This window comes from Erythranthe guttata, chromosome 12 (genome assembly GCF_056151865.1).
Source record: "Erythranthe guttata isolate IM_541 chromosome 12, IM_541, whole genome shotgun sequence".
Taxonomy (NCBI): domain Eukaryota; kingdom Viridiplantae; phylum Streptophyta; class Magnoliopsida; order Lamiales; family Phrymaceae; genus Erythranthe; species Erythranthe guttata.
In genome coordinates this window covers 19,422,724-19,440,301 of record NC_142544.1, presented here as the reverse complement: position 1 = coordinate 19,440,301, position 17,578 = coordinate 19,422,724, and the positions used below count along the sequence as shown (strand labels likewise).

The 17,578-nt window shown below is 36.9% G+C and overlaps 2 protein-coding genes, 2 long non-coding RNA genes and 1 other non-coding gene across 7 annotated transcripts; 3 read left to right on the top strand and 2 right to left on the bottom strand.

Annotated features, from left to right (window-relative positions):
- Nucleotides 1–184: 184 nt before the first annotated feature.
- Nucleotides 185–2,868, top strand: LOC105956754 (trihelix transcription factor PTL). The gene is made up of 2 exons (XM_012980646.2): nt 185–816; nt 1,438–2,868. The coding sequence occupies exons 1-2, from the start codon at nt 407–409 to the stop codon at nt 2,660–2,662; spliced, it is 1,635 nt and encodes a 544-aa protein (XP_012836100.2). The 5' UTR covers nt 185–406; the 3' UTR covers nt 2,663–2,868.
- A 2,104-nt stretch (nt 2,869–4,972) lies between these two features.
- TRNAE-CUC (transfer RNA glutamic acid (anticodon CUC)) lies at nt 4,973–5,045 on the top strand. Its single transcript has one exon. It is a non-coding gene; the product is annotated as a tRNA-Glu (tRNA).
- A 300-nt stretch (nt 5,046–5,345) lies between these two features.
- On the top strand, nt 5,346–8,312 carry LOC105956752 (uncharacterized). Its single transcript, XR_001172700.2, has 3 exons — nt 5,346–5,865; nt 7,068–7,283; nt 7,988–8,312. It is a non-coding gene; the product is annotated as an uncharacterized LOC105956752 (long non-coding RNA).
- Nucleotides 8,313–9,301: 989 nt separating this feature from the next.
- LOC105956753 (uncharacterized) lies at nt 9,302–13,596 on the bottom strand. 3 transcript variants are annotated; one of them, XR_016035065.1, is made up of 9 exons: nt 12,793–13,596; nt 12,539–12,589; nt 12,098–12,169; nt 11,612–11,690; nt 11,418–11,532; nt 10,773–10,849; nt 10,015–10,075; nt 9,775–9,874; nt 9,302–9,629 (listed from the first exon to the last, which is right to left on the bottom strand). It is a non-coding gene; the product is annotated as an uncharacterized LOC105956753 (long non-coding RNA). The 3 variants fall into 3 exon arrangements; XR_016035066.1 differs by having other exon boundaries at nt 9,499–9,626; XR_001172701.2 differs by lacking the exon at nt 12,098–12,169 and having other exon boundaries at nt 12,793–13,432.
- A 223-nt stretch (nt 13,597–13,819) lies between these two features.
- On the bottom strand, nt 13,820–16,364 carry FBA6 (Aldolase superfamily protein). Its single transcript, XM_012980645.2, has 3 exons — nt 16,043–16,364; nt 15,032–15,259; nt 13,820–14,945 (listed from the first exon to the last, which is right to left on the bottom strand). Exons 1-3 carry the CDS (start codon nt 16,068–16,070, stop codon nt 14,125–14,127), a joined length of 1,077 nt encoding a protein of 358 aa, XP_012836099.2. The 5' UTR covers nt 16,071–16,364; the 3' UTR covers nt 13,820–14,124.
- Between the last annotated feature and the right edge of the window lie 1,214 nt (nt 16,365–17,578).

The following is a 17,578-nucleotide window of genomic DNA, read 5'->3' as shown; positions in this document are numbered from 1 at the left end:
GTATGTATTTACTATTTACTGTACAAATGAAATGAAACCCCAATACTTAACTTAGGTAGGTTGCGTCAATTTTGTACGTTTTCCAAAACCCTACACTACAGAAGAAATATGGATAGATAAACAAGAGAGAGAAAGAAGAGAGAATTGTATAGTTGTAGAGAGAGAGATGTACATTGATATGGGAGAGCTAGGGGAACAGAGAAATGGGTCCATCGTCCTCTACACGACTTTAAAACCTTTTTTATCTGTAATAACATGATCCGGGTCTACCGCTCTCCCATTCACCGTTACCTTCTTCTTTTCTTTCTCTCTCTAAATTCTCTCTCATCCAACTAAACCTAATTATAACGTTTACTACTGTGTGTGTCTTCGATTCGATCTCTCTCTCTCTCTAATAATTTGCAACATGGAAGACCAATACGGTATGGCAGATCTACGGCAGTACATAACCGGCGGCAGGCCTTACTTTCCGGCAGTATCCCGGCAGCCGGACTTCCTTCAGTCGAGCCATCACCACCACCGGGGTTTGATTTCACCCCACCCCTATGATATGCTCATGTTTGGCTCAGACCATCCCAATATTGTACTTAATGCTAGCGCTGGTGGTGGTGAGCCCAGCAGCGCCGCCGCCGCCCGGGGCTTGAGTGTGTCGTTCGAGATGGATGCCGCCGGTGGTGCTATTGGCGGCGGAGACGGTGGTTGTACGGCGAGGTGGCCACGGCAAGAGACACTAGCTCTCCTTGAGATCAGATCAAACCTTGATTCCAAATTCAAGGAGGCCAATCAAAAAGGTCCCTTGTGGGATGAAATCGCACGGTATATATAATATAATATATCATAGTTTAACCTAATTTCTATTTCTAGCTAGGTTTTCAAACTCCATTAAAGAAACCTTCTTCTTCCCAAATCTATTTTTTTTTTAGTAATTAATAATTAGCATGTATAAATTCAATTCATCAGTCGTCTGTACGATGAGGTCACACTCTTTGTTCATCGGTCACATAATTAATGAAGTATATTTCATTTTCTTCGATTAAACAAGAAAATTAAATACCAAGAAAATGACAAGAGCTTAATTAGCTCCGAGTTCAGTTTCAGAAAACCCACCAGGGTCTGACTCATTTCTCCATTTCTTATTCCCCACTGTCTTATTTAAGGCACAAAGACCCAATCTTCTCGGTCATCATCTTCCATCATCATTTCAGACAAAGCTTCTGTAGAATTTATGAACAGTCAATTTTTTTTTTTTTTTTTTTTTCTATTTAGAGTTTATATTTTCTTCTGAATCGAAGAATTCCCCCATGAGTTTCCACATATTCATCAACCATCATTATCACATGATCAGTAGAAAAAAAAATATTAGGGTTTCAATATATATTTTCTGTGTAATTAATTAAAAAAAAATTGATCTTTTTTTATTTTTATTTATTATTACAGGATAATGTGTGAAGAGCACGGGTATCAGAGGAGTGGCAAAAAATGCAGAGAAAAGTTTGAGAATTTGTACAAGTATTACAAAAAAACCAAAGAAGGCAAATCTGGAAAACGACAAGGCAAACACTACAGATTCTTCAGACAACTCGAAGCTCTCTACGGTGATCAAACGGCCAGTAATAATAATAATAATAATTATAATAATAATAATAATAATAATAATAATTATTCGGCCTCGGTTATCTCCGAAACTAATTACGATCGCTACAATTATCCATTAGCTAATAATAGTAATTATCAAGAAGCCTCCTGTTTGGTTCCTAAGCTGTCTGCAGAAACCAGCCACTTCAGCGTCTCGAATTGCTCGTCGGATTCAAACACGAGTTCTTCGGATGACGAGAGCGATACGAACAACCCGAGGAAGAATAAGAAGATGAAGAAAAGGGGCGGGAAAAGGGATTTGAAAGCAAAGATCAAGGACTCCATTGAAGCACAAATGAAGAAGCTCATGGAGAAACAAGAAGCTTGGATGGAGAAGATGATGAACACCATTGAGCACAAGGATCAAGAAAGGATGATGAGAGAGGAGCAATGGAGGAAACAAGATTCAGATCGAATCGAAAGGGAGCACAAATTCTGGGCCGGCGAACGGGCCTGGATGGAAGCCCGTGATGCTGCTTTGATGGATGCTTTCAACAAATTCACCCGAAAAGAATTTACTAGGCCGGATAATTCTCCCTCCGGGAATTACAACAGTAATAATAGTATATGGCCGGAATCGGAAATCACGAGGCTGATTCAGTTGAGAAATGAAATGGAATCGAGATTTCAACAATGTCGGATTAATGGTAGTAATTCGGAAGAGATGCTGTGGGAGGAAATAGCGGCGAAGATGGGGTGTTTCGGAAACGAACAGAAGTCCGCGTCGATGTGTAGAGAAAAATGGGATAGCGTGAACGATTATTTAATCAAGTGCAACAAGAAGAAAATTCGGAGGGAGAATATTAATGCGACGACGACGACGACGACGAAAGGCGGCGGCTCGTCATGCACGTATTATCATGATGATACTGATAATCAATCCATCATTTGCAATCAAGGATTAGGAGGGTTATTAGCCTATTCATCGTGTGATGCAATTAGTACCGAACCGCAGTTGTCGAACAGTACCGCAGTTAACGATACCTGCTTAAGGTATTTCTTTGGAGATGGCTATGGAAGAAGTTGAGTAAGTATATATAGAGCTTTCTGTTGATCATGTGTGGTAATGTTTCTTAATTTTTGTCTCTATATATTATTGTTAGTTTATATTATATTCCTTGTAGGGATTAATTAATTAATCCTGTGGATTTGTAGTAGCTATAGTTATGTGGGAACTGATTGTTTAAGATATATATATATATATATGATTGGAATAAATTAATTGTCTGGTCATTTGATTCATTATGGTTAATTGACCTTTGTATACATTATGTTCTTTATGAAGATATATGCTTTTTAAATAGAAATTTTAATGCATATAGTTACAGTGAAAAATATATAGAACTTTGTAATAATTCAAAAATTAGTTATAGGAAATTTATATAAGGAAAATTTATATAAGTTTATTTTTTCTTAAACTTGAAACATCAAGTTTTTATGATTTTATCTAACATTAATTTAACTAATGTAACTATATTTTCTGTTAATTACTACACACACACACACACACACACACACACACACACATACACTCTTTTGATGGATGTAACACTTGATTTCAAGTTCAATGCATTTGATTAATCCGAGGAGAAAGAAAAAATGTAAAATTAGGGATGAATAAGCAGTGAAGCAGAAACACAGTTATTACAGCATCAGTTTGAGATAACTTGGAAACATGAAACTGATATTGCGTAATCAGTTGTTTGATTTGACGTTACATGCTGACACATTTCTAAGCCTGTCGGGCTTTTTCCTATATACACACTCTTCTCGATATTCTTTTTTTGGAATATCTCTTTTCTTCTATTCCTTTTTTTTTTTTTTTCCTTGTTTTTTAGGAGTACAATTTTAGTAAAGATCAAAATTAATTTAGCCCAATTATACCCTCATGAAATGAGAACGGTGATAAAAAAATTATAAAGAAATAATTTTGTTGATTTAAGAAATTATCCTTTAAATCAAAAATATTTAATATTTTTTTTAATTCCGTACATCTACTTTAAGCAATACTGCAAAAGTAAGCTAGAGAATGGATTCTATTTTTCCTTAAAATTTGCTTGAATTACATATATTTTGGGAGCAATGAAGAACGTCTATTAATGATAAAAATGTAATCTTACGTTTGTTTTATTATTAGGCATTGGATTAAGTTGTTATGCTAGTTAGGTGATCGTGTGGACAAAACTATTTGATACTCGATTCGATATCTCAATTCTCATTGACGGCGTTTATAATTGTTGTGACACGGATGAAAGCGCAAGTGATTTTTGCTCATGGGTTTCACCAAAATGCATAACGAATCAACCTGGAACACATATTTTTTTGTTTGAAAGTTATGAAGCTTTGCTCGAGTTCGAGCTATATAACTGTTCGACTTAGTTAAAGCTCGTTTGAACTCTGTTTGTGCTCGACTCGTTGTTTACTAAAGCAAGTTCAAAACAAATAAACCATGTGGTCCGTTTGATTCAACTTGATTCGTTTACACTCCTATACAAACTCGAGAATTGAGTGGGCTTGTTCTAAATGCCATGTTAGAATAAGATGAATAGACATATTTGCCCTTCATTGATGGATTATTAGTTTTATTGGGAAATAAATCAACCTTGAGGAGGGCATTAGTAATGAATGTTGTTGAGAATTGAAAACCAAAAGAAAAAGGGGATGCAAAAGTTTTATTGAAACTCGTACTTACTATTCTAGTCCTTATTTCCTATTCTGGTCAATTGCATTAACCAATGGATTGGGAACCCTCATCAAAACAATTCAAACTTTATATAGTTTAAATCAATAGTAACAAAAAATCCAATTATTATAATTTACATTAAAAAAAAAGAGACGAAAGTAGAGACAAAACCTTTAAAGCAATCAACAAAGGACAGTCAGAAAGTTGTTTTGATCTCTATTAGTGCATGGCCAATTGGAAGGAAAACAAATATGCACACAACATTGTACCAAATCATGAAAATTCGAATTAGAACAACTCACCCAATCAATGGGGGCCAAAGTCTTAAATATGAACTAACAGCCATAATTTAGCAAAACAGCCTGTTCAACAACAAACATCCATTTCACAGTGACACACAAGTCTAATACAAAGTTCGAGAATATGAAGATAAAAATACGAAAACTAGTCAAAAACCGGAAGGAAAAAAAAAAAGCAGGGCTGACAAAAACAGCTAAGACTTCGACTTAGTACTTGTAGTCCTAATCAATTTGGCAATTCCAACTATTTCTTATATCATATGATAAGTCTACCCGCACTCTTGATGTTACTTTGGCTTACGCATAAGATTGTATTAGGATATGTCTATTGTTATATCTAAGAAATGAACGTGAATCCGTTGTAGTCTAGTTGGTCAGGATACTCGGCTCTCACCCGAGAGACCCGGGTTCAAGTCCCGGCAACGGAATTTAGTTTTTGGCTTAAAACACTTCTTATATAAGTCACAAACCATCTCGTGGGCTATTTTATATTTTTTTATTATATAACATATACATATAACCATACAATAATAATAATAAATAACTACAAACAATTTTTTTAAATTTGTAATTTTTTTTATTACAATATAAATAAGTGATAATAAAATAAAGTTCATAATAAATTAGAAGGGAAAAAAAAAGCAATTGGCTCAATAAAGTATTAATGGAAAAAAAAAGCAATTGGCTCAATAAAGTATTAATGGAAACCTCATGGGTCGTTTTAACATAAAGAAATAATAGAGGTACCAAATCCAAAACTTCCATTTTCATTATAAACACACCAATTGCCAATCCCTAGCCAACACTCGCCTCCCACCCCAAACCCTAGCCAACATTCGTCTCCAATATCTACACCGGCACCGTCACCGCCCATCGCCACCGCCACCGCCCACCGCCACCGCCACCGCCACCGCCACTCCCACCGCCACCGCCACCGCCACCGCCACCGCCACCGCCCACCGAAAACCACCATCAAGTAAATGGATCGCGTCTCGTGAAGACATCCTCGCAGCAAGTGATCTATCGCTTGTTGCGAGGATTTCCGCACCAGCAACAAAATCATGTAAGCGGTCGCAATGATCCCGTCGAAGCGCCTCCGCAACAAGATCGCCGGATTCTCCACACATCTGATGAATCACATCCAGAAGGGCTATCCGTGGGATCTCACTCAAGCTGCAGCAGGAGGAGCGCGAGCGGCGTATGGATGTCGTGCCCGACGAGTCCGCCATTAGAGTCGACCGCATCGAGGTTAATTTGTTTCCGGTTATTGTTTTGATTTGGATTTTTTTATTTATGTATAATTGAATTTCATTGTCACTTTTTAGTCTGTTGAAAATGATCGAGGTTGCTTTTAATTGATGAATTTTGGCTTGAATTGAAGTTGTTGATTCACCTGCATCTTTTTTCTGGTTCGATTTTATTTCTGAAGTATGAGATTTTGTTAGTTATGATACAAGTATTGTGATTGTTTCTCGCAATTGGTTAGGGTTTCTCTTATTATGTTTTGTGAGATTGAGGCTTGTGTGCCTTTGTATCGGAAATCCATCATTGTGCTATGTTACATTGAGGATACTGCTTCGAGAAAGATTCATTTCGTTGGAATTAGGTTATTCAAATTTCAAAGGAATCATTTGTAGATAAATATGTGCCTGTGGTATGCATGACATTGCTTGTGTTGATTAAGGACAAATGTTTAGGTCTAGTTCAAGTCTGTAGCTTCTGGCTTTTATCATGTGTTGTGTTGGCCAACTTAACTGCTTCACTTACATTCTAAACTCGACTGCTTCACCTACGTTATGGATCCCTTTTCACATACAGAGAAGACATCGTAAACTCATAGAGACAAGACATCGTAAACTTATATTAAGAACTGCATAGTAATCAACAGTGGAGAATGTTCATCTAATTTGGTGGAGAATGTACATACTTGAGAGTTGTTGAACTGCTTAAGTAGATATTCTTCAAAAGATGTTTGATGTTGCACGACTTTTTATGCATATTGTTTTTTAGAAAGTACATTTTTGGTTTCTTATGTATGGCTCGTAAATTGCTGTTTCTGATGTTTGGCTTACAAAACTCATTTAAAAAAATGATAAACTCTTAGTAAATCCAAGTCTTTATCCCTGGGTTGGACACAATAATAATTCACTGCCACCAAAACTGAAGGTGGAACATGTCAATCGTATACAGCATGTGACGTGTCTTGCGTCGCGCCATGCTATTCATGTCATGTCTTGCAGCAGAATATAAGTTCTTAGTTTGGTAGTAACCATTTAACTTATTATTATCAACTCTTTTTGAATTTTGTATTCCCATCGGACTAAAACTAAATTTTGGGCTCTAAAGCGTTAAGATGTAATACCATTTTCTTTGCATGTATTAATTTACATTATTCTGTAGTTATTATTCTATAGTTTATTTATGCTTACTTTATTATGGATCCATTTCAGATGGGTGGAAGATCAAACATTATAGGCGAGAGCTGTTTTGCTGTTTCATTTTCCCAGAGAGACGTGCTGGTGCTTTGCGTCCAGCTTGGAGCATAAGTTTGTTCCATTACCTTCGGCAGGTCGTGATTTTTCTGGTGGTAATCAGTTGTGCTGGTGATCCTTTCTAAAAAACGGATTGAATACATATTGCCATGTAGAGGAGTCAGATTTTGAAAGGTTAGTTAATATTATTTTTCCTGCAAACAAATTTGATCTAGGATGGCAATTAATTTGGAATATAAGTCAAATGCATGTTCTGCAACTTGTTGACTGATTTTGTATGTATACGTGGGCAAAGTTGATGTTGACACTGATATCATTTACATTAAAAATACAAGATGTCATTTATTAGGTAGGTTGAAAAGGAAATTTAAAAATTATTATAGTTCTCATTTCGTTATGTATCACCTCATTTAGGATCCATTAAGAAAGGTCATCTTATTATGCCCCTCTGAACCATTGTTTGTTAGTTCATCAATTTAGTAGTATTCGACTATTCGTGACTGTGAGTGGTTTGGTCACTTCTTCAACCAAAACTGCAACAAAAGACATCATAATAAACCATACTAAAATTAATCTTAATACTATTTGGACAATGCTTGTAAAGTTGTTGCCTTTTCTTATACGTCTCTAGAATTCATGTGCATTGTTTATGTGTCTTACAGAGAATATAAGTTTTGAATTAGGAAGTAACTAGCTAATCTTAGTATTATCAACTCTTTTTCGATTTTGTATTCCCATCCCAACTAAAACTAAATTTCGGACTCTAAAGAATGAAGATGTAATATCATTTTCTTTGCATTTATTAGTTTACATTATTATTCTGTGGTCATAATTTTGTTCTTGATTTTATGCTTACATTTGGTATGGATGAGTTTCAGATGGGTGGCACATCAAATGTTAGAAACGAGCTGCTTTGCTGTTTCATTTTTCCCGAGAGACCTGCTCTGCTGGTTCTTTAATTGCAAAAACACTTGCCCTTTTCATTGCATCTCCGTAGGAAGAAAATGAGATGGATAGGTGAGTTTCGGGGCCATGCAAATAATCATGGTAATGAATATAAATTGGAAACCAGTAAAAAAAAAGGTGCTTTAACTTGTTAGTTCAAGCTTAAAGAATTTGTAAATGGACTCTAATACAACTTTTCCTTTCTGCACAAATGAACCTATAAATAATCCTACACTAGGCCCAACATATGATCATCAATTCTAGTCCCATTAGTTCAAGCTTAAAGAATTTGAAGAATTATGCCCATTAATATGCCACATCTAGGTCCAAAATATATTTATAGTCCAGGCCCGAATTGATTTTCAACAATGCCTAAAAATTATCAATTACGGCCCAAAAAGATGGTACTATTGCGTGTTAAACGAGGCCGAAATACGCCCAATCAAAATTAACGCAGGAATTGAAACTGCACATTGAGCCCCATTCTAAATTAAGCGAAGCCCACAAAGTTCTACAATCAATTCTTTGTTATGAATAACGCTGTTGGGCCCATTTAAAAATTGTATTGGGCCGTTAAAAATGTTTGAATGGCGCATGAAAAACGGCATTCTGGGCCCATTAAAAGGTCTTAGACGCCTTGCTGGGCCCAATATATATTCATTACCATGATTATATTGGGCCGTTGAAAATTTGGACAGGGCCCATTAGTAAGCCCACGAAAAACGATAGTTGGCCCATTTAAACGCTGTGCTGGGCCGTTAAAATTTTGGATCGGGCCCATGGAAAACGCCGTTGGGCCCATAAAAATCTCGGCTGGGCCCAATCATACGCTGACTCTGCCCATGAAAAAGCGAGAGTTGGCCCATTAAAACGCGGTATTGGGCCGTTAAATTTGTTTACTGGGCCCACTAAAAACGATTTTGGGCCGATGAAAAGCCCAACATGACTAAAAAATCCATTCCAGGCCCAAAAATCAGATTAAACCAGGCCCAAGTAAGGTTCGTTCGTGGCCCATAATTTTTTACTTCAGGCCCATTGACTAATTAATTCAGGTCCATTCAACAATTATTACAGGCTGATTAACGTTCAGGCCCATTTCAGCCGGATTCTTTAATTCATCAGAGGCCCAAAAATAGGTCCAGTGCTGTCTTTATACAGACTTCACACATGACCTTTTTGGGCCCAATCACAATCAATCAAGGCCCACTCCAATATTAAGCAATGCTAGTTCCAGGCATAAATTGATTATACGTTCGACCAAATTATGTGAATATATTCCACAAGAATTGAATAATGTGTCCCTTTACAATTAAAAGATAAAAGTCCGTTTACACAACAAAAGTCCGTTCGATCACTTGACAGATTTTTTCAGCACTGCATATACAACAAAAGTCCGTTTTATTATTTATAAAGTTTCTTTCAGGAACGTGTATATACAATCTGGGAGCAAATAAAACTGGAGATGCACCTATTGCATGATCACGAGCCGCCATTACTTTATTCCAAAGAGCTTATGCTCCCTTCAACTTCTGCGTATACAACAAAATTCCAGAGACCTTATGCTCCCTTCAACTTCTGCGTCAGAATATGACAAATTTGTCATTAATGTATCGAGAGAGAAAATTTTCGTAGCGATATTAGGTGATAGACTGTAGAACTGACTCAGAGATGACATAATATAACAACAAAACAGTCAACATTAAATATAATTTGCCCATACCTTCTCGTTGTGTCACAAACTAATAAGAAGGTTCGAATCTGGCATTAGTGGCATATAGAAGTTTTGCCCTCAAAGTGCAGGCACGTTTGTATGTTGGAAGCTGTATCAATAACATGGGACCAAATATTAGTTAGATGACAACACATTATTAGTACAATCAAATCAATGAAAATATTGCTAGGTCATGAGAAAATTATGTGACGATAAGAACGGACCAGTGTATGGACTTCCGAATATTACCTTCAATGTATTATAACATGTAGAAGCTGATGGGAGCCCAAAGAGGAACATCACAAAACCCCTACATTTATTGTAAGTTCATAAGTCAGCTCACACTCACAAGGATATGCCTAAAGATTTTCTCTATTTTGCATTCAGAATTCACTCCTACGATAATATGACATCCAATTTCCTCCAATACTCAGAAAAAATCCTGACGTAAAAGAGTCACATTGATTTTATATTTATAAAAAAAAAAAAAAAAAAAAAAAAAAACCCAATAAAATATCCCAAGATTGGATTCGGCAAGACTGGCCTACTTCGTTGGCCTCAATAGTCAATGTCTCAATCGCTAACAAATAAAGAATTTGATGGCCCTGAATAACCATGGATCGATTATGGATAGTAATAACCGGATGAAGGTGTTTGAACCCAAGCGAAGGTGCTTGGGCACAGCTGGTACAAACTTAAGAAGCATACAACACTCTCTTGGGTCAAGTCCAAAATGTAATCACGAAGAGCTAGGAGGGAAACAAAATCCACCCATAAAAAATCAAGTAAAATATCGTCATCAAAGTTCAAACACACTAGACTAGATCTCCAGAAGTAGATGGTTCTAGAGATTAAGATTCTAATTTGTAGAGGATATCTCCTATTTCTTAGAGCGCAAACAAACAAAACATAACTGTAAGAACTTCAACAAGAGGGGGATACAAGAAAAACATTTGTATTAAGCCTGCATAATACAACTTTCTGTTAGAGAACTGCTGTGGTCTTACCGCAACAAATGAATTCCATTTACATATCTCTTTTTTAACTTCTTATAGCTCCCGCTCATAGTTTGCATGCATTTTAACTGCAAACAAAAAATATTGACGACCATCATATGGGAGTGCAGACGAATTAGAATTATGTATAATATAGAAGTAATTGCCATATCACAAGGACAAATTAATCGAATGTTAGTGTAAAGAATTCCAACAAGAGGAGTACTATTGTCAAACGAAGCTACAAAATTATTCACAAAATGGAAATCTTGTACAGAAGATCGATATTTGTAATGACTAATGAATACATGTTTCTAAGTTAGCACCCCAAAATGACATATCCTTGAGGTTAGTCTGGCAATTTATCTGTGGCTGTTAAGACTTAAGCTACATTTCATATAAGTCACTAACAAAAACTTAATTGTATATATACTAGGTGATTGTCAACTTGAGGAGAATTGCAATAATGATTAATTAGCCTATATTTACTAGTGTATGTACCCGAATAAAAGGAGGTCTTCCCAGGAATTATATGTAGTGAGCTCTGCCCACAAATTTCTAGAAAGTATAGAAGTGAACACACTTAAAGCCCATAATACATAAACAAATACAAACAAGAAAAATGAATAACGAGAAAAATGCACCAAATAAAAATACCTGATTAAATTCACTTGAATTAAATAACTTCAACCATGAAGGAGATATCACAACTGTATATCAGTTTTCACGTTTTCCAAAGAGCGGTATAAGCTGTTTTTCGAACTCTACTAAACTGTACACAGATAGATATACCAGATAATAAGTATATATACGGGATTCAGAATAATCAAGAAAATTGGTTGTCTACTCACAACTCGTACTTTCGACAAGCCTCACTGTGTTTTGCTTTACACAGCTCACTGTCTTTAGGCATACTGCTGATATTATTTCCTGCAATATTAATATACATCATTCTCAGCCATATGTACTGAGTTGAAATTTAAATAATAATAAAAAAAAAGAATAAACAAATATATATATATATATATATATATATATATATATATATATATTCAAAGAATGAGTAATCAAATTGAAAGATTTGTTCCACTAATTAAAGATAAGTAGGAACCAAACAGAAAGAGGAAAGGAAGAAGAGGAAAGTGTATCCTTACGGCCTCGTTTAATTTGGCAAACCCAATAATTTTACGAGTCGACCCGGAAATATTATTTTATATTGCCTTTTAGGGAGATTATTTATTGGACCTTCTTCCATGGTCCGATAATACACTGGGTTTTCATTAGATCATATAATCTTATCTTGGCAACAAAACAAGGCCTAAGTTTATGAATCTTACATGTTGTTTTCCAAGTGATTTTTCAGTAAATGTGAAATCCAAAGAAAGATCCTTGACATCACCATCGTAATACTGCATTCAAAAGTCATATCTGACATAAGAATACTAAAAAAAAATGCTGACGCAACCTCATTTGTAACAGAAGAACTTTGCTCAACAAAGATATACGCACAATAATTACCTGCCAATCTTAGCATTATACATGATTTGTGAAACAATTTTACTACTATTTCAGTAAAAATAATTTGTATCTTAGTAGTCTCTTAAGCCTAGCAAAATTTGTATCTATACATGATACGACAAACATATTACTACTATTTCAGCAACAAATAAGTAACATAGGCAAACAATTAATTAAATTAAAAATCAAATCAGTTGGCAACAATTACATTCAAAACCAAGTATGTATTAAAGGCAAGATGCGAAGATCAGTGTTCATACCTCAAAATTCCAAGAGCTCCTTCAGCAAAGCAACTACAGCCTCCTCGGCCTCTACAAAAAGAGATGGAAAACAATGGATTTTAGTTAATAATGAATATTCTGTAGAGTTAATGAACTAGGGTAAAACATAATTTAGAATCACTGTAACTATCGCATACTTACAACCAGGGAATTTACAGAGAGAAATCTCTAACAACAAACATTTTGCAAAAATAAAAAGAACGAAATTCAATTTGTGAGTAAGTATCTCTCACCTTGTGGAGCGTAAACCACAGTAGGGTTCTCATTAATCTCCGAGAATGTCGCCATGTCCGCAACGGTGTAAACGGAGCCAAGTTTGGCGAGATCGTTAATTTCATTGAAATCGTACCAGGTATTATTCGGAGGCGGAGGCATCGACGGCGGCGGTGGATTGGGGTGGTGTGTCGGAGGTTTCAATCGATAAGAAGAAGAAATGGGAGCCGCTGGGGTTTGAAATGGGAGCGGCTAGGGTTAGGGTTTTCCCACCCCCCAAACCCTAGCCAACGGCCCATCACTCGTTTCCGATTTACATCTATTCCCCCACCCCGCCGCCGGCGACCGAAAACCACCACCAAAGACACGGGTCGTGTCCGAACAAAAGACCGTGAAGAAATCCTCCCGGCAAGAAGATCACGGAAGAGGTCCCAACCATACCGCGGAAGCGCCTCCGCAATAAGATCGCCGGATTCTCCACACATTTGATGAAGCGCATCTGCCGAGCGGCGTATGGATTTCGTGCCCGACGAATCCGCCATTAGAATCGACCGCGTACTGGATTTCGTGCCCGACGAATCCGCCATTAGAATCGTACTGGATTTCAAATACACAAATTCAACTTGACGATTGGAAAATTAGTGAAACAAGTATTGGAACAAATCGAGATTATTGATGGATAAATATTTAATATACTATTTATTCGAGAGTAAAAAAAATATTATTTTTTAGCAGAAATGTATATAATATAGCATGTGATTTTTTTTGAAAATTCAAAATTAGCGAAAAAAGATGGTCAAAGTAAAATTCAACGCTTTAGAAATACAGCGACGTTTAGATAGTGTGAAGGGCTCGGGGCTCCGGGACGTGTTGGCGGGAAACAACCTTTATTTTCCTCCACTTATTCTCCTTTGCCAAAAACCAACAAAGGACAGTCGAAAGTTGTATTCATGCATGGCCAATAGAAAGACAAACTAATAATATTTTCAAGAAAAGGAAAACAAATAAATACACACAACAAGATTTCCAGACAGGCCGATAAACACATAGCACCACATCATGAAAATTCAAATTAGAAAAACTCACCCAATCAATGGGGGCCAAAGTCTTTAATAAGAACTAACAGCCATAATTTAGCAAAACAGCCTGTTCAACAACAAGCATCCATTTCACAGTGCCGAAGTTCCTCAAAAGCTTATTTAAAAAAACACGCAAGTCTAATAAAAAGTTCGGGAATATAAAGAGAAAAATACGAAAACTAGTCAAAAACCGTCACCAATTACTACTTCTCTCTCTCCCCATTGACACGGAAAAAAAAAGGCAGGGCTAAGAAAAACAGCAACGACTTCGACTTAGTACTTGTAGTCCTTAACGTGAAGGCTCTCAGAAGCACCCTCACTCAAAGTGCTGCTACCCTTGTAAGTTCCAAGTGTCGCCTCGGAGTTAGCCTTGCACCTAGTAAGGAAAGCAGCCTGCGCCTTTCCAACATTCTCTTCCTTTCCAGCCCAAGCCTTGAGGGTGCTCTGCTGTAGGGCCCGCCCGAACGAGAAAGTGAGTGTCCATGGCTTCTTCGCCTTGAGCTTGTTCATTGCATTAAGGTTCACTGAGGCCTCCTCCTCACTCTGCCCACCTGACAAGAAAACCACAGCCGGAACAGCTGGTGGCATTGTTCGCTGCAAAGCGCGAACAGTGTACTCAGCAATAACCTCTGGTGCAACCTTCTTGGCGTCAGATCCAGGTGTCACCATGTTGGGCTTCAATAGGGTTCCTTCTAGAAGGACATGGTGGTCGTTGAGGGCCTTGTAGCAAGCAGCAAGAACGCGCTCAGTGACATCAGCACACCTATCGATGTCGTGGGACCCGTCGACGAGGATCTCAGGCTCCACGATTGGCACCAGACCGTTCTCCTGGCAGATGATTGCGTAACGGGCCAACCCATTTGCGTTCTCGTTGATCGCCAGCTGTGATGGCTCATTCGGGCCAATTTTCAAAACAGCTCTCCATTTGGCAAAGCGGGCACCAGCTTTGTAGTACTGCTGGCAGCGTTGGGCAAGGCCATCTAAGCCTTGGGTGGTGGTTTCACCGTTGGTTCCGGCAAGCTCGACTGTGCCCTTGTCAACCTTGATACCTGGGAGAACACCTCCCTCCTTCATTACATCAACAAAGGGTTTGCCTGCAAGTTGAAAAATTGTAATTAATATATATATACACATATGTATATATGATTTAATTTCTTTAATTGTGATTAAAAAAAGTTACCTGCAGCGGTTTTCTGGTATAGAGTTTCCTCGAAGAGGATGACTCCACTGAGGTGCTGAAGGGCACCGGGGGTGGTGAAGAGAAGCTCACGGAGAGCTCTCCTGTTTGATTCAACGTTCTCAACATTAATGCTTTCGAAACGCTTTCCGATTGTGCCAGTTGACTCGTCAGCAGCGAGAATACCCTTTCCAGGGGTACCGATGTATGCAGCATTGGCGATAAGCTCATCTGCAAAAGGTGAATAGCAATTAGATATATGAGAGATGAAAGAACCACTTTCGAAGAAATTTCGGATATTAACTACATAAATAAAAGAAGTAAACATTGACGGCAAGTATTCAGTTCAATTGGACCAAACCACATATAGTAAGCTAATAAAAATTCCTTCACATACCACATAGCATTTTCTAATTTCTTTGCCCTCTGTCTCGATTTTATAAACAAGATATGTACAAACAAATTAATCTCAAATAACAACAGATCCAAACTGAAATGGATGGTTCAAGCCAAAACAGATTGGATGGGGAAATCGAAGCAAAATTCATTTGAAATTCCATACCACAACAAAATACGTCAGATCTCATGCATTAAACACGACGCGGTGACCACTTGATCAAAAAAACAAGTAAAATAAGCACGCACAAACCAAGATCTGAACAACTGAGGAAAAACACCAGCAACAACCGTACGCAAACAGAATAATCCTAAAACATGATGAACTACAACCGAGGATCAAATTAAACCGATTAGACCGTCAAAATCACCACATATGAACAAAATTACGACATCAAAACACGAAATCCTCCTCGCGAGATCATAAAATGAAGATCCACAAAGAAGATCCAGATCTTAAAATTCATAAGAAAAAAACAATTAAAATAAAAAAGCAGAGCAAATCTAGATCCAAAATCGCCAAGATCTAATCTGAATACATGAAAATCAAACAACAAATCACCAATTAAAAACTCAAAAACGATAAATTAAGCACGCAGAAGGAGGCAGAAAATTTACCAGCATACTTTCCCTTGTAGCAAGACATTGTCACAGATGATTGATGCGAACTGAGAAGCGGAGAAAACAAGGAAAAAAATAGAGATAGACGAAAGTGAGAGTTGGTGGAGTGAAGAAGAGATCTGTAGAGGGGTTTTATACTAAGGTTAAGGAGGTTGGCCCATCGATAATCACGACCCCTCCTCCAAGTAACCCGTTTTTTTTGGTCACTTATTTACCATTTCACCCCTATTACTCACTTTGGGCCTGCCTGCAAGTTTTTGGAAAAATCGGTTTACTTTTCATTTCCTTGATATTTTTGTTTCCAGAAAAGTCTTCTTTTGCATTAATTTTCCTTTTGTTTATATTATTAATATTATGGTATTTTTCTTTGAAGGGCAATAATGTCAGTTAACTATTATATGCTCTGGCAGTATCAATTTGTACGGGCCTTACTTGGCCCAGTCCATTTAGTTGTGGCAATTATAGTAAATAATGTGAAATTAAAGGGTATGGTTTGTTAGTTGTTACCCTTTGTTCACATTGAAGAGTCCATCTAGAATATGCCAATTGGTAGGTGGAAAGGTAATTATGTAAAATACTAAACATTATATTATGTGCAAGATATTATTATTATTATTATTATTATTATTAATAATAACAATAATAATAATAATAATATTAATACTTTTCACAAAAATCATGTGGGGCAGAGAAAAAAAGGCAGCTGAAACAACGGCTTAGGATCTAAGCTGTGTGTTTGACCTGAGCAGCCCCTAGTTCTCACTTCTCACCATTTGTAATTATTAAAAAAAAAATACACATTAATTATTATTATTATTATTACAAAAAATAAAAGAAATAAAACATAGGGATTGCAACTCGTCATCTCTCACGTTTTCTAGTTTGATGCCTCTTTCCATTCAGCCCCAATTTTTAATTATAATTTTTGATTTTTCTTTTAGTCCACTAATTTGAAACATGCATCTGCTATCGCCTAATAATTGTGTTATTTTATTATTTATACAGTGCAACAGTGGGTAGGCGTGGCAGGTGACGTAGTCATAAATCATGCTGCTCTTTGTTCGTCTAGTCATTGCTGACTGTACTCATTTGCTAGTGCTATTCAAACGGGCTGCCCGGCCCGTCCATGCTCCGCCTAAAAGGTCGACCCGTTGGACTGTCGGGCTGGCCCGTCTGTATGCCATATATTGGGCCAACTGGATGGGCCTCAGTTATTATACTGATTTTGGAAATGAATTTGAACAAGAAGAGGCCCATGTTTGATAAGGGGTTTTGAATTGTGTGTTTGAGACCAATTTAATTTGTTGGACGTGTTATTAATCAATGATTTAAATTACGTCCACATTGAGGTAAGGTTAAATTACGAAAAAAAAATTATTATTTTTTAATAATTACAATATGAATTTTCTTACATGTCCACATTTTCGGTGCTAAATTCAGTGAAATCTTCTAGATTATGTGGAAATTCTCCGGTTTGTACACATCTTATCCAATCGAGCTCCACATTTTGTAACAAAATGATCATAAGATGTG